At 48.7% G+C, this 22,529-nt stretch overlaps 1 protein-coding gene and 1 pseudogene across 1 annotated transcript; one reads left to right on the top strand and one right to left on the bottom strand.

Moving 5' to 3' along the window:
• Positions 1 to 2,042: 2,042 nt before the first annotated feature.
• On the top strand, positions 2,043 to 18,210 carry WDR73 (WD repeat domain 73). Its single transcript, XM_078876007.1, has 8 exons — positions 2,043 to 2,100; positions 6,496 to 6,563; positions 8,533 to 8,621; positions 10,561 to 10,649; positions 11,202 to 11,269; positions 14,041 to 14,211; positions 15,628 to 16,059; positions 17,296 to 18,210. The coding sequence occupies exons 1-8, from the start codon at positions 2,063 to 2,065 to the stop codon at positions 17,511 to 17,513; spliced, it is 1,173 nt and encodes a 390-aa protein (XP_078732133.1). The 5' UTR covers positions 2,043 to 2,062; the 3' UTR covers positions 17,514 to 18,210.
• Positions 18,211 to 18,887: 677 nt separating this feature from the next.
• On the bottom strand, positions 18,888 to 21,147 carry LOC144946962 (sialidase-3-like; annotated as a pseudogene).
• Positions 21,148 to 22,529: the final 1,382 nt, after the last annotated feature.

The following is a 22,529-nucleotide window of genomic DNA, read 5'->3' as shown; positions in this document are numbered from 1 at the left end:
AAACAAGAAAAGGTAAAAAAGAAAAAAAACAGAGCAATGTAATACAATACACTATTGTAAAAATAATAATGAAAAGTCAATCCTATGTTTAAGTGAATTTTTTTATATTTTAGGCAGGGAATGGCAGGAAATTCGTTTTCAAATTTAGATCATTTTTTTTTGGGGGGGGACCCTCACACCCCCTGAAAGATTTGGTCCCCCCCAAATGTTGACACCATGGCTACGGCCTTGCCTCCAGCAGTGGATCGATCACAGCTGCTGCTGCTGTTGATGATGGTGGTGATAATACATTTCTTTAACATTTTAAATATGGAATTAATGTAATGGCGTAAATCACATTCTGCCATAGCACACTGCAAGTTATGAACGTCGCATTCATAATTACCAAATTGAATAAAGCATTAATGTCGCCATGAGGTATACAGATGAGATTTTAAACCAGATAATTGCCCATTGAGCCAATTATTAAATCACCCGGAATGGGAACTTATCTTGTCAGATCTCGGAAGCTAAGCGGAGTTCAGCCTGGCCGATGCTCAGATTGGCAAACCACCACACGCATGTCATAGGTGCTATAGGCTGCTGCGGGATTATGTGGTGGGAGGCAGAGGGAAGTGTAATCAACTTCTTGGTTCTTTCGGCAAAGTCACGTAGAAGGGAAGTAATAAAATAATAAAAATAAAACATAATAAAAACAATTCTCACTCAGACGCTGTCGCCTCGACAGACCTGTTCTTCACCTGAGGACGGCTGCTTGCGTTGTGGCCGAAACGTCGTGAGAATTGTTTTATTATGTTTTATTTTTTATTATTTTATTACTTCCCTTCTACGTGACTTTACCGAAAGAACCAAGAAGATGAATCCCTGCAGTCACGAAAGCTTTAAATCGAAATTTAAGTGCAATCAAGTTAATTTCCTCGTGATTCTGTGCCTCCCAAGGCTCTACTGCCAGGCCTCTACCAACCCGCACTGACCAGAGTGGTGAAGTATGGTCGAATAACCCCCACCCCCAAATCTATTAGTCGACTGACTGCCGGTGTTTGAATAGAGACAAAAACACAAACTATTAATAAAAGGACAACACAAAAAAGAGTAAATATGAAAATAATTACACATTGTGGAGTATAACAATACACATGTAACACAGAGAGCACGTATGATTGTGATCATACATATGGATGTGATCAACAATCAGATATTACAGCGTTCTAAACATTGTAAGTCACTGAATATACAATTACGACAAAGGGGCCGTCCATAAATGACGTCACGCACCTGGGGGGGGGGGGGTCAGACATTAATGACGATGTGTGACGAGGGGGGGGGGGGTGAGAAATGTGACGTCACATCAAAATGCGCAACTTTAAATAAAAATAGACAACACGTTCTACTTAATTAAATATACTTTTAAATAAATGTTTTCTCCTACAACATCAGAGTGCAGCGCCACATTAAATACTCACTACAATGACAATAGTTTAAAGCGATTTGAAGCATGTTTTATATATTGGGGGGGGGGCAGAGGTTTGTGACGTCATATTTGAGGGGGGTCTGACTTTTTGTGACGCCGTGTGACGAGGGGGGGGGGGGGTCAAAAATCGCGTGACGTCAATAAAACATGCTTCAAATCGCTTTAAACTATTGTCATTGTAGTGCGCATTTAATGTGGCGCTGCACTCTGATGTTGTAGGAGCAAACATTTATTAAAAAGTCTATTTAATTAAGTAGAACGTGTTGTCTATATTTATTTAAAGTTGCGGATTTTGATGTGACGTCACATTTCTCAACCCCCCGCCCCCCTCGTCACACATCGTCACAAATGTCTGACCCCCCCCCCCCCCAGGTGCGTGACGTCATTTATGGACGGCCCCTCAGCTTTAGCAAAAAAATATAGAGCGATAAAAGTGTACATTTCAAATGCAATTACCGTATCAGAATCCTTGTTTAAAACAAAGGGCATTGCAAGTAAGCACAGTGACGTCATGGGTAAGCCCCCCCCACCCCCCTCCACGTGTTCCGGTGTCAAGCCGGAAGCCGGAAGTGGAGGCGCCCACGTGTAGCCATGGAGGCGGACGCGTGGCTGCTGGAGTCCATCCTCGCGTAAGGAAAACCGCGACATCATCATCAGCGGCAGCAGCATTATCATCAGCGGCAGCAGCATTATCATCAGCGGCAGCAGCATTATCATCAGCGGCAGCAGCATTATCATCAGCGGCAGCAGCATTATCATCAGCGGCAGCAGCATTATCATCAGCGGCAGCATCATCATCAGCGGCAGCATCATCATCAGCGGCAGCATCATCATCAGCGGCAACATCAGCATTATCATCAGCGGCAACATCATCAGCGGCAACATCAGCATCATCATCAGCGGCAACATCATCATCAGCGGCAACATCATCAACATCATCAGCGGCAGCATCAGCATCAGCGGCAACATCAGCATCATCATCAGCGGCAGCATCATCATCAGCGGCAGCATCATCATCAGCGGCAACATCAGCATTATCATCAGCGGCAACATCATCAGCGGCAACATCAGCATCTTCATCAGCGGCAACATCAGCATCATCATCAGCGGCAACATCATCATCAGCGGCAACATCATCAACATCATCAGCGGCAGCATCAGCATCAGCGGCAACATCAGCATCATCATCAGCGGCAACATCATCATCAGCGGCAACATCATCATCAGCGGCAATATCATCATCGGCAGCAGCAACATCAGTGGCAACGTCAGCATTATCATCATCGGCAGCATCATCAGCAGCAGCAACATCAAAATTAACAGCAGCATTAACATCAGCAACATCAGCAGCAGCAATATCATCAGCAACAGCAGCAGCAATATAATCATCAGCAACATTGTCCTCTCCATCAGCACGCACCAGCAGTAGCAGCGATCGCTGGTGTAGTTCCCACTGTTATAATCGTAGTGTGAGTAACGTCATCTTCACCGTCATTGGCATCAGCAAGTGTCGTCTTCTTAGTCGCAACCCTCGTTGCCTTACCTGTCATCATCAACACATCGTCTCAATTCAAACATTCATACTCATCATCACCACCACCACCATTCATCTTGGTCATATTCATTATCATAAATCATTTTACCGACAGACACTTCTGGATAAGCATTATTTGGTGATGCTGCTGCGTTGGCAGTGGTACACCATGATAACACTGTATAGCAATTATTATTTTTTGTTCCTGGGTAGTAAGTGTTGTTTCCTAATTGTTTATGCCTCAAACGTACAGAAAATGGCTATTATTCCCCACAAACTTTGCTTTAGTGACGAGGACAGTGATTTTTTGAAATTTACCTATTTTCAATGAGAAAACGGGCGAATTTGTGTCTTTTCGTTCACATAAGTCAGAAAAAACAACACTAATCAAAACTAACATGTATTTATACTAAGGTAATACGAAAATTACTACAAAAGTTTTAGACATTAAAGCGCACTACCACAGGTGGGACTGGCCACAGCAGACCGAGTTCTCTTTGGGGAGGAACAACGTCAAGTGGGAGCCACTGGTGGACCCCCGGAAGGTGCTGATGCCACCACTGCAGATCAAATTGCGCCTTATGAAACAATTTGTCAGAGCTGTAGATAGATAAGGAGTCGGCAGCCTTCAAGTACCTTCAAGACTTCTACCCTAAGCTGTCTGAGGCAAAGGTAAAAGCCGGTATCTTTGTCGGACCACAGACAAAGAAGATCCTGGAGTGCAATGAATTTCCCTAGAAGCTCACTAGTAAGGAGAAATGCGGCTTGGAACAGCTTTGTCGCAGTGGTTCGTGGCTTCCTGGGCAATCGCAATGTCTAGAACTATGGAGCTGGTTGAGACTCTGAAGAACTACGGCACAATGGGCTGTAGGATGTCCCTCAACGTCCATATCCTTGATGCTCATCTTGATAAATTCAAGAAAAACACGGGAGCGTACTCGGAGGAGCAAGGCGAGCACTTCCACCAGGATATACTGGACTTTGAACATCTCTACCAAGGATAGTTTAACGAGAACATGATGGGAGACTACATTTTGGGGCTGATTCGTGAAAGTCATTTACAGTATAATCATAAATGTTGAAAAACTACTCACTTATAAATCTTCTGTAGTCATTTTTTATTACTTTGTATAAATACATGTTAATTTTACGTGAACGAAAAGACACAAATTCGCCCGTTTTCTCATTGAAAATAGGTAAATTTCAAAATATCACTGTCCTCGTCACAAAAGCAAAGTTTGTGGGGAATAATAGCCATTTTGTATACTTTTTAGGCATAACAATTACGAAATAACACTACCCAGGAACAAAAATTGTGTTACATAGTGTAATTCACTAAAAACGTTTCGTGCGATGGCCTTTCACAGCACAGATGCCAGAGAGGTAGAGGCAGATTCGCCTGCGTGCTTTGAAAGAGTTGCCTGAAACGTCTCATATCGTTTTCTTTTGAAGTCGCGTTATTGACGAAAGCGTTGACTTCTGGATAAAGATTTCCCCCGGAACTGTCGCCACCGTCTCTCGCAATCCTGCGATGTAACAGACCGCTTGGCAGCTTGCACGCGAGCTGATTCCATCGCTCCATCTCCCTCCACGCTGGATGTGTCTCGCGTGCCACGGTCATGCCCCCTTGCGGCTCTCTCTCTCGCCAGAGGGCGCCACCCGATGTCGCTTGTTTGGGCCACTGCTCAACAAAAGTCGGACCCACCGTAGCCCTTGCACGGTGGGCGAGAAAGTCGCAATATCCCCACTATCTTAAACGCTGGTACGGGCTCAACCTGTGTGGGGACTTACCGCCCAAGCCTGTGTTGTATTTTGTATTTGTGCAGAGTCGCGATGCAGTGTTTGAATGACCTGATGAATATCGTATTGTCTGGATGACGAGACGCATCTTTTACCGCTGCGTGTTTAAAGCAAATGTTGTTGATGCGTCTGATAATCCTGTTGGCGTGTGTGTCCAGATGTCTCGTTTTTATTTTTTTAACTTGGACAAATCCTTTTGCTTATTAGGGGGCTATACTATGCAATTATTTCTTATTCCGACCTTTGGCGAGGAAAGTCACGAAAAAAATCGCACACGAACGACGCATTCACGCGAGCACCCGATGCTCCGTTTTGAAGTTTTAAAATGAAACATCTTTGAATTGTATTGTGTTTTGAATTAGATAATTTTATTTCTTCATTAAAAGCTTATGTCATTTTACATCTGGAAGACTTAATTAAAAACGAGATTTCGTGTGAATTTTCTCTCGTCGTTAAGTCGATAGCCTTGCTGGGGGTTCGATTCGATGCAGACTTTCACCTGTTTGGGATTGCGGGATCGAGATAAGGCGACATAGAGCTGCTGGCCGTGCGAGAAGACCGCCGTCTGCAGATCGATTCCAACGTGATCGAACGTCTGTCCCTGCGCCTCCGTCGTTCATGCAGGGGGCGTGTAGGTTTACAGCGCCCCCTGCATGAAAACCACGTGAAAGTGCACCGTTCATCGCAGATAGATAAAGTTGTGCGCTGATATAAGAGTATACTATTGAACTTACCGTGATTGTGTATGGACACAGCTGGGCGTATGTAATTCAATTGTATGTCGCCATTGTTATCCCAATGGAATCTTGCTGCAGGTTAGTCCTGTTGTCCAAGGTTTCATTGCAGCCGGAGCTGTCCAGGGCTGAACTCCGGAAAATGTTATTTTTCTTTTGTCATTGGTGGAGGGTGGGGGGGGTCTATATGGGTCCGGGGGAGTTGGAGGTTGGTGCTTTGGAAGCCCCGTAAAATGTGCCATGAGAAGTTATACCCCGGTCCAGCTCTATGAAATTATACTTCATGTCAACCATTCGCCTCTCAATGACATTATTGCACGTTAAAAACCACGCCTCTGTGAACTCCCATTGCATATTAATCATATCCCTATACAACCCCACTGCGTGTTAGCAACAACAATAATAACAATCAGCCAGGGTAAATCCGCTGCTGGATGATCTTCTCAAGCAGTCGCCGTCTCTCACGATGCTGCGATGTTAACGATCCACCCAGCACCTGCACAAGTGCAGACGTAACAGAGAATGGCTTGATGACGACACGAGATTGGGGCCAGAAAGATGTTGCACTACTTGAGCATGTTGTGCACAAGACAGAGGAAAGTGGAAACACATTACAAAATGTGCAGTTGACACCTACGAGCTATCTGCCTATGGACCGTGATGATGATGCTGCTGCTGCTCCTACTCACGATTAGTTAAATGTCCCGTGCCATCCGCGCGCTTCCGTCTTGAGCTCTTCCCTGAACATGGAGCGCGTTACGAACTTCGGATCGATTGACCGACCGAGCCTGTGGATTTCATGCGGTCTTGAAACCCGCAGGCTCGGACTCGACGACGAGCATTGCGACAGGTGGAGAGCGAGCCGAGCAAAGGGCTACGGCTGCAATGCAGTCGCTCGCGACCTCTCGCGCCGGCCGTGACCTCTGCGCTTGCGCCGCGTGCTCGTGTCCCCACAGCTACAAGGAGCTGCACATGTTCGATCTGCAGGAGCCCACGAGGACCATAGAGTGGGTGGACGACAACAGTGAGTCCGACGCGACGACGATGGGGGACCGTGTACGTGTGTATGTGTAGGTGCTCGCTAACAGCACTTGCCCAAACAGTCTGTTAAGGCTATACGGGGGATCTTTATCTTAGTTTTTTTTGTGTTAAACTTCTTTCGCACCGTATATAGCCAAGCGTGCTAATGATGTGAAGGGGAGTGTGCGACGACATTTCTCCCCCATTAATTCACGTTCCCTCAATTTATTGTTAGTTTATTCTTCCCCCGAACCTCCGATTAGCACGGTTGGCTACGTATGGTGCGAAAGAAGTTCTATATATTCGTCCTCTGTACAATCGCAGGTCTCTGACCCAATCTCCCTCCACCCTGTCCGATCTTGAGCTCTCTTCTTCGCCTCACTGTGTGGTCCCACTTCAATCGTCGAGCCGGCATCCCTCTTATCTTTGATTAATAAAGCGCCTTTGTCCAAAGCGCTTTACAATAATTATCCAAATTGTACATTCGATTCCCGTAGTAAATGTAAAGAGTGGGGTTATTAAAAGTGGTGGAGCTATGGTGACAGTAAGGAGGACAGGTGGGAGTGTTTGGGTAGGAGTAGTGATTGGGGTAGTGATAGGGGTTGGGGTAGTGATCGGGGTTGGGGTAGTGATAAGGGTAGGGGGAGGGGTAGTGATAGGGGTTGGGGTAGTGATGGGGGTTGGGGTAGTGATCGGGGTTGGGGTAGTGATAAGGGTAGGGGGAGGGGTAGTGATAGGGGTTGGGGTAGTGATGGGGGTTGGGGTAGTGATAGGGGTTGGGGTAGTGATAAGGGTAGGGGGAGAGGTAGTGATGGGGGTTGGGGTAGTGATGGGGGTTGGGGTAGTGATAGGGGTGGAGTGCCAATGCACATCTGTCATCTTGCCTGGATCGTTCCAGTAGTGATGGGGGTTGGGGTAGTGATGGGGGTTGGGGTAGTGATAGGGGTGGAGTGCCAATGCACATCTGTCATCTTGCCTGGGTCGTTCCAATCAGCTCTTCTCCTGAACATGCTCTAGAACTTCATCACTTCTCTTTCGCTCCGTCCACCTGACCTCCTCTGTTCGACGCCACAACCCTCGTCTGTGTTGTCAACGTGATGGGCAAAACTTGCCACGTTTGGAAAACGTATAACGGTCGTCGCCCGCCACCGCCAACACTTAGCACGAGCCTCTTGAAAGAGCGTGGAGACTGAGAAAGCCTTGCCTGCGTACAGCAAGTGTTCTTAATAATGATACTGGTATGAACCTCCTGGTTACACCAGCCCACGGGGGATTATTGTGTCCGTCTGTCGTGCAGGGAGAGGCTGGGTGGGGAGGGAGGGGCTGGGTGGGGAGGGAAGGGTGGGGGAGGGGCTGGGTGGGGAGGGTGATGCTGGGTGGGGAGGGGAGGGTGGTGAGGGAGGGACTGGGTGGGGAGGGAAGGGTGGGGAGGAGCTGGGTGGGGAGGGTGGTGATGGGCTGGGTGGGGACAGTGAGGCTGGGTGGAGAGGGGAGGGTGGGGAGGGAGGGACTGGGTGGGGAGGGAGGGGCTGGGTGAGGAGGGTGGGGAGGGTGAGGCTGGGTGGAGAGGGGAGGGTGGGGAGGGAGAGACTGGGTGGGGAGGGAGAGACTGGGTGGGGAGGGGCTGGGTGGGGAGGGGCTGGGTGGGGAGGGGCTGGGTGGGGCTGGGTGGTGGGAGGGGTGGGGCTGGGTGGGGAGGAGCTGGTCTCCCCGTGGTGCCCTTATAAAACTCAACGTTTAACCTACTCACGACGGCTTGTGCCCGCCCTCACAGTCGGGCATATTTGCGGAACACACCACGCCGCCGTTGACCCTGGCCATTGACCGAGCAACCCAACGTTCCTACCAGCTCCCTCCGCAGGAATGTGTTATTAGAACTAAATAATGAATCCGCGTGCTTTCCACGCAGGGGGGACACGGCCCCTCGGTGTGTTTGCGGAGGCCAAGGCACGTCCTGTCTGTCCGTCCGTCAGGTGTGTGCGTCGCCGGATTCAACTCGGAGAAGAAAAACGAGATCCTTGAGCTGGGGCTGCCGCAGAAACTTCTGCCCAAGGAGAAGCAGGTGTGACCGGACACAACCAGACAACAACCATAACAACGAGTTGCATTTATCCTGCACCCGTAACAAACATCTCAAAGCGCAGTAGGGGTTTTTTTCCTGCCCCCCTCCGAGGGTCGTCGTGCCCCCCCCTTCCCGGAATGGCAGCTGTCCCTGTGTGGTACAATGTGGTACACAGAGCCGGCCTGGGGAGTGGGCATTTTTCTGACAGTAGGGGGAGATGATGTTGCTGTTGGGTGCCACGGTGGCGAGATGTTAACTACCTCGCCTGGTATACAGGATATCGTGGGTTCGATCCCGACCCTGACGCATATATATTTCAAGTTTGCACGTTCTCCCCCCGGGTCCTCCTCCGGTGTTTTTCTCCACATTTAGAAACATGCGTTTAAGAGTATTTGGCTGCTATAAATTTCCATATCAGCCACTTTGTTGCGCTATCATATGTGGCCAGGTCACTTCTGAATAAGAGCTTCCAGTTCAATGGGCCTTACCTGGTATATAGTTTCAAATAGTTTTAGGTTTATTCTCAAATTAAGTAATTTCCGAGTTTTTATTTTAATTGGCAAACTTTAAAAGCGTGTTGCTGGCCACGCGTGGCCTGCCTACTCTTTGGAATGACGTCACAGGATCCCTTGACGACGTTCAATGCGATGTAGACAGCGCGTATCTTAAGGTCGAACCACGTCCCGGATGGGCCAGCTCCCAAAGCAGACATCTTCAACGTCAGAAAAAGCGAAGGGGTGGGGGGGAAGAGGCTTCGGCCGGCAAATCTGCGCGAATGCGATGGCGTCATCGCCTTTGGTCGCAACGAGGTGCGCTGCAGGCTCCGGTTATCAGCCGTGAGTATTTGAGGAGGCCGGGGTTGGCTCAAGAGGTCGGAGAGATGCTGGGTTTGAATTGAGGGTTTCAGCCACTGCTCGTGATTAAACTGGGTTCTCGGGTGAAACGAGTCGATGGCCTCAGCACGGCCAACGGTGACTCACAAAGGGGACCTCTAGACTCACGCAAAGACTTGAGTCGTGATTCAATTTGGATCTCAAGTTTTGCCAGTTGATAGTCTCAGCCTGGCCTCCCAATGACTGCATAACAAAACCCGTGACATCGAATTTGGTTCTTGCACTTAATTTTGGAAAAAAATTCCAGCTCTGAGAATCGTAATACAACGCACGTGGCAAGTGCTGCCCTCTACTGCGTGTGGACCAGAGGTCGCTTGAAGGAATCTCAGAAGTAGCTCTGCAATATCCGCTTCCGCGGGCCGTTTTCCCACTGCTCTGCGGGAGGTCGCAGGGGATTCCCCGTCTGGCGACGTGGCGCAGATCGCACGGTCGGGATAAAAACCGTGGCGAAAATATCATGGACAGCAACAACTCTTTCACAGCGTCCAATGAAGCGCACGTGACAGAATCGACCGTTATGCCGCATTGCCCTCTGCTGACCGCCGCCTTGCCCCGCAGCCTCTTACCGGGCCGTTGTGTGTGGTGGTCGCACATCCAAGCACTGCGCAGGTGGAGGGGAGCCGGTTGGGCAGTTTCAGTTTTCAGTTTCATTTATTTGGAATGACCCCATGAGCCATTCGGCTCTTGATTCGAGTGCGACCGCAACAAACACTAAAATTTAAAGATGCGTTTAAAATGTACTGCACGCAGATTTGAAACATCTCCTACAAAAACAATAAAATCTTCCAGAAAAAGCAGCATTTGTTTATGCTGCCTACAAAAATGTGCAAAAATCACATTTTGATGTTAGATCACAATAACAATCATACAATTTAGATACAAATTCTAAGTCTAACTTTATACTACATCAAACAAATATGGCTAAACTAAACCTTTCTAGAAATCACTAAAATAATGCTATAAAAACAATGTAGCAGGGAGGGAGGGGCATTGCGGGTGATTTCAATTCACCGTTTTTCTCCGGCCACTTTCCCGTCGCTCGGCAGGGCATGTGTCCGGAGCGCGACTTCAAGGTGGTGCACGGAGGCTTCTCGAACCGGCCAGTGTACCGTTTGGAGAGCGTTCGGGGTACCAGGTGAGGCAAGCAGCTGATTCCCCACCACCACCAGCAGCTGCTATTGCTGCTGCTACCGCGACTGTTGCGCTTGACAGGCAAGCAGCTGATTCCCCACCACCACTACCAGCTGCTATTGCTGCTATTGCTGCTGCTACCGCGACTGTTGCGCTTGACAGGCAAGCGGTGGCGAGATGTTAACTACCCTGCCTGGTATGCAGGAGGTTGCTGGTTCGATCCCCGACCACGACGCCTGTATATTTGGAGTTTGCATGTTCCGTGTCGCGCACGTGACGCTTGTTACGTGGTATTTAACGTGCATTTTAAATGCTCAATGATTCTGTTCCCGTCTTATTTTGTACGCATGCATGTCCTTCCCCACAGAGGTATGGGGGGGAAGGACAATAAACTAAACACAAACAGCAGTTCTAAAGAAATTGGATTTCAATAAAAAAAAAATCTTTGCATCCCGGAAGTTTTTATTTCAAATACCGCTTAAGATACGGGCATCACCACGTTCCAGCACCAATATCACTCGGGGAGCTGATCGCTGTTCCCTCGCTCCACTCCTAGCTTGCTGCTGAGCAGCGGCCCTACGGACAACTCCATCCAACTCTGGCAAAGGGGAGGAGACGACACGGGTGAGTGAACGCGCGCCTCCGCTTCTAACTTCGGGGAGAGAGAGAGGTGGAGGGGACACGAGAACGGCCATAAACACACGCACGTGAGCTGTCGGCTAGCACGGAGTGTTGGCGGAGGGGTGGGCACACCAGAGGTCGCAACCGGGTACGCGATACCCGTACCCTACCCGATACCCGGCTCCCCGTACCCGGCCGGGTACGGGTACGGGTACCCATTTGCGACCCTGGTGCGGCCGGGTACGAGTAGGCCGTGAGTCACCGGTGAGTAACCGTTTGTCACTCATTTCGGGTAGGGTACGGGTAGCGTATGGGTACCCGTACCCGGCCGGGTATGGGTACGGGTACCCGTTTGCGACCCTGGTGCGGCCGGGTACGGGTAAGGAATCTAAACCCGTTTGCGACCTCTGGGGCACACCGCACAATGAATCCATCGACCGTGCGTTCGAATCCCGACCCACGGCTGACCATCGGTGGTGAGTAGAATCCAAACGGGGTGGGGGGCGTTGGGTTTTTCTTCCGCATCACCAACCTGTGCTGAGCAGCGTGGTGAAGTATGGTCAAGCAACCCCCTTGACTGAAGCAGAGTAGGGAGGCCTTCAGATTTGTTTTGACAAAGGGCGATAAATCGCGAATATTATCATAGTTATTCTTGGTTCTTTCGGTAAAGTCACGTAGAAGGGAAATAATAAAATAATAACAATATAACTTTTTTTTTCCCCATTCATATTCTTGGTTCTTTCGGTAAAGTCACGTAGAAGGGAAATAATAAAAATCTAATTTTTATTATTATTTTATTATTTCCCTTCTACGTGAATTTACCGAAAGAACCAAGAATATGGATCCCTGCAGTCACGAAAGCTTTAAATAAAAAATTATCATAGTTGTTTGGCATGTAATGATAGAGTTTTGTCAAGCCAATGGAAACAAGGGTTTGATGAAAAGTGTGTTGGATGATGATTGGTTCACAGAGCACACAAGCTGGGGTTGTTGTCATGTGTTCTCTGTTATCTTATTGGATGTTGCCATTGCAGATGTCCACTGAGGAGAGTCGCGATCAGATTAGTTTAGACTTGGACAACCGCATTTTTAAATTCTTTATATTAAGTTCGCTTGCTTGCTTGCTTGTTTACGACCGTGCAAATCTTTCGGTCGTTTTTTATCCCACTTCCCGTGATCCAATCGAGCTGACATTTTCCACACAGACTCGTTGTGCGTGACAATTAATTTTCGTGAAAATTTTTTTCCAAAATGTTACACTGTTAAAATTTAAATATTTAATTACCAATTGGTTAATGCTGGCAGACAATCATCTGACCCATAGGTGCAGCCATCTCAAGCCAGAGGACGAGAGGACTCTAGCCGCCACGCATATAAAGGACTAGCAGAAGTACCCGGCGTTGCCCGGGTGAAAAATATATTTCTTAATAACCTTACATATATACACAGATGGGCTGCTGCCCCCCCCCCCCAGCCACGATCTCCTCGGCCGCTGTGCAGTAATATGTACGGCCTATAGTGTGGTGGGGTGTCGAGGCCTAGTACCGTGCAGAGCCTCCGGCCTCGCCTAAATTGCCCACCCGGCTGAGGCTGGGTACTGGGGCCGTTACCCCCCCCCCCCGCGCTACAATAATACTGTCTAATCGCTATAATTTTATTATCTACCGACCCTATAATAGTAATTGCACACATTGGGATGGGGGGGGGAGTGAAGAGGACGTGAAACTTTGATGAATTTACCTCAGAGTCGCGTGTTAATGCGTGCGCATATTTTTAACGGGAATTAAAAATGGCGTCCACCCCGCAGCGAATGCGTCGCTACCCGTTGCCAGCGGCAACCGCCGTGGAAAACCAAACGGACCAATCGTGTCTCGCAAATCCCTCACATTTCGTCCAATGAAACTGCGTATGGTCCGGCGACACACAGACAGACAGACAGACACACACAGACAGACAGACAGATTTGCGATTTTATATATATAGATTTATAGTTTTTACGGGTTAATTTTATTTACATGTAAAACCACACTGCAAAGTAAATTTCAGTGACAAACTGGCACTGCTCGTGCGTTTGCGCCAGATCCACGGCCTAGGTGGAGGGAAGAGGGGGGGAGGCATGATGCCAGCACGACGCACCGACCTGACCCAACGCTGTGCGATGGCGGGCGATCTTATAGCGCACTTAAACTAAACAATTTTTATTTTACCGGGTAAAGCCCACTGAGCTACATAGCTCTTTTTCAGAAGCGACCTGGCCACAAATGATAGCTCAACGAAGTGGCTTATCATCACGTGGAAATTTATAGCAACCAAATACACTAAACCGGAGGACCCGGAGAAAAATCCACGCGATCACGGGGAGAACATGCAAACCCCAAATGTACGAGCATCAGGGTTTGGATCGAACCCACGACCTCCTGTATACCAGGCGAGGTAGTTAACATCTCGCCACCGTGGCGCCCCAGCTGCCCAACAAGCAGCCAGCAAAACTCTTTTGCTCATATCATATGACATGGCCAGTGAAGATTGCCCTAGCTTCATCCGCCGGCTTACCATGGCCTCCACAAGAGTAAGTTCTTGAGAGGCCCTCTAAGAGGGCGTATGGCCTACTTTTATACGCTGGCCAACCAAACATCTTTGAAGAACTGAAAGTACCCACTCGTGATGCTCATAAATCTTTGTATAAATCTGCCGCTCATCAGTGCGCGGCGAGTGTGGAGGAGGGGGGCAGCCACCGGGACTGCACGTGTGTGTGTTTGTGCTGCACGCACCAGATGTGGTGAGGAATGTGGGCGAGATCCACAACAGCCGGAGAGAGCCGCAGTGGAGTCACATGTGCTGCTCATCGGACCAGCTCCTCCTGCATGGGTCCAGCATCGGCACCGTCCAGACCACGGACCTGCACACGCGACAAGCCACCTTCTGTCTCGGCGACGCCGTCATCGGTAGCGGACTTTGATTGTAAAGAAAAATGTTAGTCTTGTGTTGTAAGTAAAAAAATATATATCTCTCAATTATTGTATCAGTTGTGCAGAAGGGATGATATCGCTGTTGTCCGTTCGGAAATTCTACGTGATTCTTGAGTGTCGCGCTTTAAAACGGTGCTGAAAAGTTTGACACTTGTACCGTAATTATTATTATTTAGAACAATTCACCATGTCAAAATAAGACGGGAACTTCCGTGACATCACAACCCTGCGACGGTCCTATCCGCGCTTCCGGATCGTTTACGCGATTGTTATATGACGTGGATAATGCGGGCAGCTGAAAAACGATCCGAAATTGGCCTCAAAAATCCCAAACTGTCACCTGAAAATGTTCAATCTCTTCCCTAATTGGTATCACCAATCTTCTTTCGTACAGAGCAACGGCTACAGTTTCACATTCAGGTGGTCAAGCCAGATAGCCGCGTCAGGAGCAGTAGCGGAGTGTATCGCCGTGACCTCTCCTTGGAATTTGTGGACCGGGCATTGCGTTGTTACACGTTGTACGGTCAGTTCTGGATGACCACAGTCGCACACTGGAGAGTTTTTTACTTTCCATTTGTGCATCAGGTACCCGCATCTGTTTTTGGTTTGTGAACGTGAGCGGCACCAACCTGGGTGCCACGGTGGCGAGATGTTAACTCCCTTGCCTGGTATACGGGACGTCTTGGGTTCGATCCCAACCCTGACGCCTGCTGTATATTTGGAGTTTGCATGTCCCTCCCTGTGGTTGCATGGATTTTTCTCCGGGTCCTCCGGTTTTTCCCTCCACATTTAGAATCGACAACACGCATTTAAGAGTGTTTGGCTACTCATAAATTTCCACGTGATGATCAGCCCACTTCGTTGAGCTATCATTTGTGGCCAAGGTCGCTTCTGAAAAAGAGCTACGTAGCTCAGTGGGCCTCACCTGGTAAATTAAAATTAGTTTAATAAGTTTAGTTTTATAATTGTTTTTTTACCCTTCTCTCTGGCAACAAAACTGACACCTTTTTTACAAGGAGTCATGTTTGCATAGACCACAATACCTGCAGCCATAATGCAAACAAAAAAACATAACTCTGATAATATATGCACTGTCCTTGAAGTTGATTGGTCCACACCCGAGACAGCTTTCCTTAGAGCCTAGTCTCACATGGTGTAGGACCAGATGACGCCAAAAGGCGCACAGTGCATATATTATCAGAGTTATATTTTTTGTTTGCATTATGGCTGCAGGTATTGTGGTCTATGCAAACATGACTCCTCGTAAAAAAAAGTGTCAGTTTTGTTACCAGATAGAAGGGTAAAAAAACAATTATATTTTTTTACTGGCAAATGAGGTTCCAATGGTGTAAAGTTTAGTTTTAACCCGCTAAAGCGTTTGAACGCCGACAGACGGCGGCGCCGGTAGCGGCCGCTTGTGCGCGCTGGCGTTCGTGGACGGAGGGCGCACACTGCTGGCCTGCGGCAACGTCGGCGACCTCTGGCTGCTGGACGCCCGCTCCGGGCGTGTGGCGGCGCACGCGGCACCCTCACCGCCGCCGGAGGCGGGGAGCCAAGCCGACGACGGACCCCGTTGCGCCTGCGCGGCTGCCTTGGACGGCGGCCGCTCCGGTGGGCAGGCTGGACGGCCCGGGGTCCGAGTGGCGAGGTTTTGGGCGAGCGGGCGCGTGGCCGTGTCCGACGCGAGGAATCTGGATCGCGTGGTGGCCGCCGCCACTTTGGAGAGCTCTTGCCGGAAGAGCGCGACGGCGCCGGAAGAGACGGAGGAGTCGATGCTCTGCGTCAGCTGGTCACCGACTGCCCCGGAGAACATCGCTCTGTCTGGTTCGTTGGTTAATTTGTTTGGTTTCCACTCGTGTCGTGCCGTCGTCTTTCCAGAGGGTTGGCAGCCCAGAGGGTTGGTGGCAGATCTCTCCCGTCGTCCAGCAGCCTTGCTGCGCTGCTCTTCCACGTTGCATTATGACGATCGGTTCGCTTAAGTCATCTGTCCCATCGCATTCTTTTCCCGTCTTCCTCGTAATCTCTTTCCGTTGTACATCCTCGTACGAAAGCCATCTCCCAACAACCTCGACGCAATGTGATTTTTTGTGGCCGCGTAAACGCAGTGGTTTTGTCACATTTGGAGAAAACATTTTTCTTGATTAATATCCGTTAACGAAGGATACGCCCCGGCAGTACAGCGGTATAACATTATTTCACTTGATCAGTTGGGAAAAATTTATAAAGTAGGGGTTAAATAATGCATTTCGGTGAAGTTGGTAGAAGTAACAGACTGCGATGAAAGTAAGAATGTGTGAAATACAAATTGGCTTAAAGCGGCTTAGGCAATCGTGACACATTCGGTTGGGCTTTCATCTTTTGTGGTTTTATCTCAAGGTCAATTGAAAGACATTGAAATGCCTCCAGCGAAAAGGCAACAAAATATTGAAATTTAAACGCGAAGACGTATCACGTAGGTTGAAAGGTTTTGGCGGATAGCCGAATTCGATTTTTAGCTGCTACGTCGATAAAGTTGCACAAGGGTCATGTAAAAATAACATTTTGGTTCATTTAACAAATTGGTTCAGAAAGCACACAGACTGATTGAACAAAAGTTTATTTTTTATATTTTTTAAACCCATAGTCCACCACGATGGCATACGGTTTAAAATATATATATTAAGTACCATTAAATGTCAGTTTGCCGATGTTTTACATATTGACCATTAAGCCTAAATAGATATAATTTGAAGCGTTGTTACCTACGTACTCCACGATGACGTTCTTGATTATTTTGTGTTACGTATTTTCCACGTAGTTTTGTATCGAACTAGGACCCATATCTGACCTTGCCTATCAAACATCTGCCAGGTCACCAGCATTGGTTCAAACAGGATTGACTGCTGATGCTGAATGTTTGCTAGAAGGCTGTATGGCTGATGGAAAGTGTAAAAAAAAAAGTTGTTTTAAAGTGGGGAGGCAGACGTGGGAAAGAGGCGTTATTGGCTATTTCCTAGAGAAGGGTTAGGACATTATTTTTCACAATTTAATCATCTTATCCCGTGTCTTCCCGGGGACCAGGATTTGACGGAATGGTGCATATCTATGACACGACATCCTGGACGCCGGACCTCGCCCCCGCTCGACCGTCATTCGTCCACAAAGGTCACACGGTGGTCGAGGGCGATGCCCGCGACGCGCAGGTGACGCAGCATGCGTGGCACCCATGGCGAGCCCGGACCCTGCTCTCCGCGGGAAACGATGGCTCCCTGCATGCCTGGGAGTGGGTCCTGCCGTGACCACGCCTCGCGCACGGCGTTCCATTTCGCTCGTAAATAAAGGGGGAAGGGCTACAGTTTCGCGGACCAAAAGCAGACATTGGAACCGGCTAAAGTTTCAAAATGTTAGGGGGGTACCTGATTTACTCGAGTGGTTGAATGAGAGTGGTTACAGGGACTTCTGTACTTACGAACATTCGACTTACGAACTTTAAGAGATACGAACGAACATGTGGCGGTGGTGGCATCTTCATCTGCAGAACATGAAGAACCAGTGGCAGCTACATCAACAGGAGATTATACAACGTTTAAAGCCATTCCCCGTGTTTAGTGTACATGCCAATGTACGACATGTTTGGAATTGACAGGAGTAAAGTTGGACTCAAGAAGAGACCTCTGGAACCTAACTCGTTCGTAAGTAGAGGAGTCCCTGTATATCACAACCCCACTCATTTCAAGTGGTTATCACATAATTCACTACTATTGGCCGCACACAGGACTCGGACTCTGCTAAAGTTATGGCTCTCAGGTGGTACTGTCAAGTTCAATATCTCGTTTGGCTCAGACTTGGGGAGAGCAGATCTTCGGGAGGTCGCTGCGTGTCACCTTTGTGGCAGCTGTGGTAGCTGGCAGAGGGACATTAGGAACACGTTTGACAGCGAGGTGTGGTGTAGCAACAACCCATTTTGGCCACAATGATGTCTTGATTCTGTACATAAAGCTCGTTTTGTAGTAAGTTTGTTTTGCCTTGCTGTGAATTTATTAAAGTGTGATTGTTTTTTTTACGAATGAAATTCTGCAATGCTTCGGGACTTGTGGATTCGGTTTCTGGCATGTCACCCAAGCTGAAGTGAGAAAGATACAAAAGGGTGCATGTGTATTATTGAACAGGCAGTCTCTCAACTGTTGAATTAAGCATCATGCACTACACCTAATTCTACCACTAGTTATTCAAGCGTTGTATTTTTTTTTCTTTTAAAAAAGTACAGTCCAAACATGCTATTTGGGTGTTATCATGGGATGAGGATATTTCCGTTTGGAACGTTCACAGCTCGAGGTGTGTCGCAGGCGGGTCTGGAGGATGCCTAAACTGCTCATGAAATAATTTCGAGACCTTTAATTTCCTTCGAGGGGCACAATCTGTCATATTTCCTGCCAATATTGTTCATTTGTCACTTGAAAAGCTTCACTAAACCACATTCACAACGGTGATGCTTAAAATGTTAAACAGTGCGGTCATTTGTAACTGGGTTGAGACTAGCAGCTCTCTCCGATTGAGAACGCAGATACAGCATGTCAGTAATGGGACACAGGATATCAACGTTGCTGGTTCACAGCGATGACTCCTGAGCCAACCAGCCACCGCTCTCCACTACCACTTACTTATTTTACGACTTAAGTATGTCTTTCAACGTGGGATAGCGGGAACATCGCGAGGTTGATTTTATCCCAGGAATATTTTTCACCGCACTCGTAAAGGCACCCGAACCACCGGCCTCCCCCCTCCGTCTTGCCGAGAACGGCCAGGTCCGAGTACCCGCTGGGGCCTCTGAAAATCACCCAAGGATCGCTCCAATTTTCGGGGGACAAGGTCGACCTGTTGAGGTAGATGCCAGAGGTCGCAACCGGGTACCCGATACCCGTTCCCTACCCGATACCCGGCTACCCGTACGCGACCCTAATGCGGCCGGGTATGGGTAGGCCGTGAGTCACTGGTGAGTAACCGTTTGTCACTCATTTCGGGTAGGGTACGGGTAGGGAACGGGCAGCCGTACCCAGCCGGGTACGGGTTCCCGTTTGCGACCCTGGTGCGGCCGGGTACGGGTAAGGAATCAAAACCCGTTTGCGACCTCTGGTAGACGCCCAGATCCAGACGCTTTTTGGGTTTGGACGGGTGGGAATAGAGGAGCCAGTGCTCGGGCGTCACGTCGCCCTGCAGCTCGGGCAAGAAGCCGACGATGCTTCCGTGGTGGCCGTTATAATCTTCGACCAGCCTGGGCACAACCGTGCCCTCTCTGAAGGACCCCTCCCCAGGTCGTCGCTGACGGCCTGAGCACGGAACTCGTGCCCCAGCGTGGGGCTGTTGCAGATCACGACGGGCCGTCCAGCCTCGTCAGAAACCGTCGCATCCCCGACCTTGCAAGTGAGCCCCGCGTCATCGCTGTAGATGGAGAACGAGCGAGACTGCCAGTCATTCTTGTGGACATCCTTTTTGAAACTCTTAGGTTTTTTTCGGTAAAGTCACGTAGGTAAAAATAAATAATAAAAGTACAAATAATAGAACTAATATAAATAAAATTATAAATCAAAATAGAAATAAAATTATAAATCATTTATAAAAATATATATATTATTATTTTTACTTTTATTATTAATTTTTACCTACGTGACTTTACCGAAAAAAACCTAAGAGTATGAATCCTTGCAGTCACGAAAGCTTCAAATCTAGAATCCTTTGTGAAGTAGGCGTAGGCGGGGATTAAGATCCGGCCGAGCTTGGTGCGGCTGCCCGAGCTTTAAAATGTCTCGCAAAGTTTTAAAAACCAGGGCAGCTGCTGTCACTGCGTAACTAACTGGGCCTTCTCCTCCTGCAGCAGCGGCGACTGAGAAGCACGAGGCATTCTTATTAAACGCTTACGAAATCTTTGCAACGTAGCAAAAAACAGTAACAGCAATCGTGGTCTCTTTTTTAAAAAAACACAAATGTGTTAAGTTTCATCTCACGCGTCGCTAAATGGGGGGGGGGGGGGTGGGCGGGGTTGGTCTAACTTTGTGGGTTTTTTTTAGTTATGGGGTCGAGGAAGTTAAAGTTGAACCACACGGGAATGGTTAAGGGGCCGTCCATAAATGACGTCACGCACCTTGGGGGGGTGGGTCAGACATTTGTGATGGGGGGGTTGAGAAATGTGATGTCACATCAAAATGCGCAACTTTAAATAAATATAGACAACACGTTCTACTTAATTAAATAGACTTTTTAATAAATGTTTTCTCCTACAACATCAGAGTGCAGCGCCACATTAAATACGCACTACAATGACAATAGTTCATAGCGATTTGAAGCATGTTCTATTTTCAAAATGGAAATATGGTTTTGGGGGGGGGGGGGGCAGAGCTTTGTGACGTCATATACACCAAGGTCGCAAACGGGTACCCGTACCCGGCCGGGTAGCCGGGTATCGGGTAGGGTACGGGTATCGGGTACCCGATTGCGACCTCTGGGATGAAGCCATGTTGTAGGCGTGGGTGGGTTGATTCTAGGAACTTGAATTGTGAGAAGAGAAAAGACGTTGGGAAATGAGTGACAAACGGTTACTCACCAGTGACTCACGGCCTACCCGTACCCGTACCCGGCCGCACGAGGGTCAAAAACGGGTACCCGTACCCGGCTGGGTACGGGTAGCCGGGTATCGGGTAGGGTACGGGTATCGGGTACCCGATTGCGACCTCTGCCGTGGAGATAGGGCTATAAAATGAGCGTGTATGCCGGTGGTAGATGGAATATTGAGAGATAATGATGATGGCTTGGGGAGGCCTTCAGACAGCAGTGGAGAGATCACTGTGTAGCTGTATTTTCCAACTTTTTCCAGGCAGGATCGCCCAGAGGTTCTTGGGAGTCCCAGTGCAGAATGTCCCGCAAAAAGAAGGGTGGCATCACTGGCTTTGGCCTTGGGGGCATTTAGACTGTAGACTTTATGGAGACAGGTAAGGCCAATTGAGCTTAACAGCTCTTTTTCTACGATAATTTGATCTTGTTGAAGTCTAACCTCAAGACCTTTTTTCCCCTCTATGACCGACTGCCTCTCTCTATAAACCAAATAATTACTCGGTTTCTGTACAGCATCTTGAGATGTGGCCGCGTTGAGAAGCTATGCAAGTATGAACACTTCTTTTGGCCCCGTATGAGTCCAGTCCATCGGGAATGTACGCTGATCACACAGAGTAAGCTCTTTGGAATAACAACACTGTTTTAAGTCTGTTGCTAAACTGGCTCGAGACCTGATGATGATTCCCAAACATCCATAGGTAATTGGGTCCAGGTCTTCAGGCCGGAGACCCCGAAACTGCGTTTTCCGTGTTGCTGCACGAGGTTTGCGTGTTGGTACAGCAGCAGATCGGAGTGCCATGGTGGCGAAATGTTAACTACCTCGCCTAGTGTGCAGGAGGGCGTGGGTTCAATCGTGACCCTGACGCCTGCTGTATATTTGAAGTTTGCATGTTCTCCCCGTGATCACGTGGATTTTTCTCCGGGTCTTCCAGTTCCCCCCCTCCACATTTAGAAACACGTGTTTAGAGTATTTTGCTGCTATAAGCTTCCACGTGATAATAACTTCGTTGAGTTATCAATTGTGGCCAAGTCGCTTCTGAAAATGAGCCATACAGCTCAGTGGACCTTATCTGGTCAAATTAAGATTAGTTTATAGTTTAGATCGCCAAGGGCTGTGGACGATAGATGGCGTTGATTGGCGTCCATTTAGGCTGGTACACACAGCCCACATTGCATTGTATAGTATTGTAATGGGTTCCGGAGACACTTGCAGAGGTAACTTCTTTATTACAATACAACACTCCAACAGTCCTGACACCCCGTTACATCCTAGGTACACAGCCTAGGTACACAGCCTAGATACACTACTCTGGCTACGCTCTGGGGTCCTCCGGCTACAATTACCCTAGGGGAGGCTAATTGACCCGACCCAGCCAAGGTGCGGGTCTGGACTCTGGCTTCCTCGGAACTCGCCCTTACAAGGACGTAGAGCCGGGAGTCCCAGAGTCCCACCACTGGCCCTCACAGCGTCCAGGCCCTTACAAGGACAAGCGGGATGAGGGGGTCCAGGGTCCTAAGCTGGCTGGTCTTGGGTCTTGGGTCTTGAGCTGCGACTGGCCCCGATCGGCCAGGGAGCTGCCCTTTTATGCCTCGTCCCCAACGAGGGGTGGGGGGCTGTGTGTGCGCCCCCAGATATCCCACAGAGCACACACAGCCCCCCCGTTGGTGGCGCCAAGGGGCTTAAGCGTCTGGGGTGCCTGGGATCCTAG

This window comes from Lampetra fluviatilis, chromosome 43 (genome assembly GCF_964198595.1).
Source record: "Lampetra fluviatilis chromosome 43, kcLamFluv1.1, whole genome shotgun sequence".
NCBI lineage: Eukaryota > Metazoa > Chordata > Hyperoartia > Petromyzontiformes > Petromyzontidae > Lampetra > Lampetra fluviatilis.
This window is presented reverse-complemented; position numbering and strand designations above follow the sequence as displayed.

Excerpts from the sequence above, each read along its gene's own strand:
- WDR73 (XM_078876007.1), top strand. The coding sequence starts at position 2,063 with ATGGAGGCGGACGCGTGGCTGCTGGAGTCCATCCTCGC. Across the intron at positions 6,564-8,532 it reads AGAGTGGGTGGACGACAACA|GTGTGTGCGTCGCCGGATTC; the intron begins GTGAGTCCGACG and ends TCCGTCCGTCAG. Across the intron at positions 14,212-15,627 it reads TCTCGGCGACGCCGTCATCG|ACGGCGGCGCCGGTAGCGGC; the intron begins GTAGCGGACTTT and ends GAACGCCGACAG.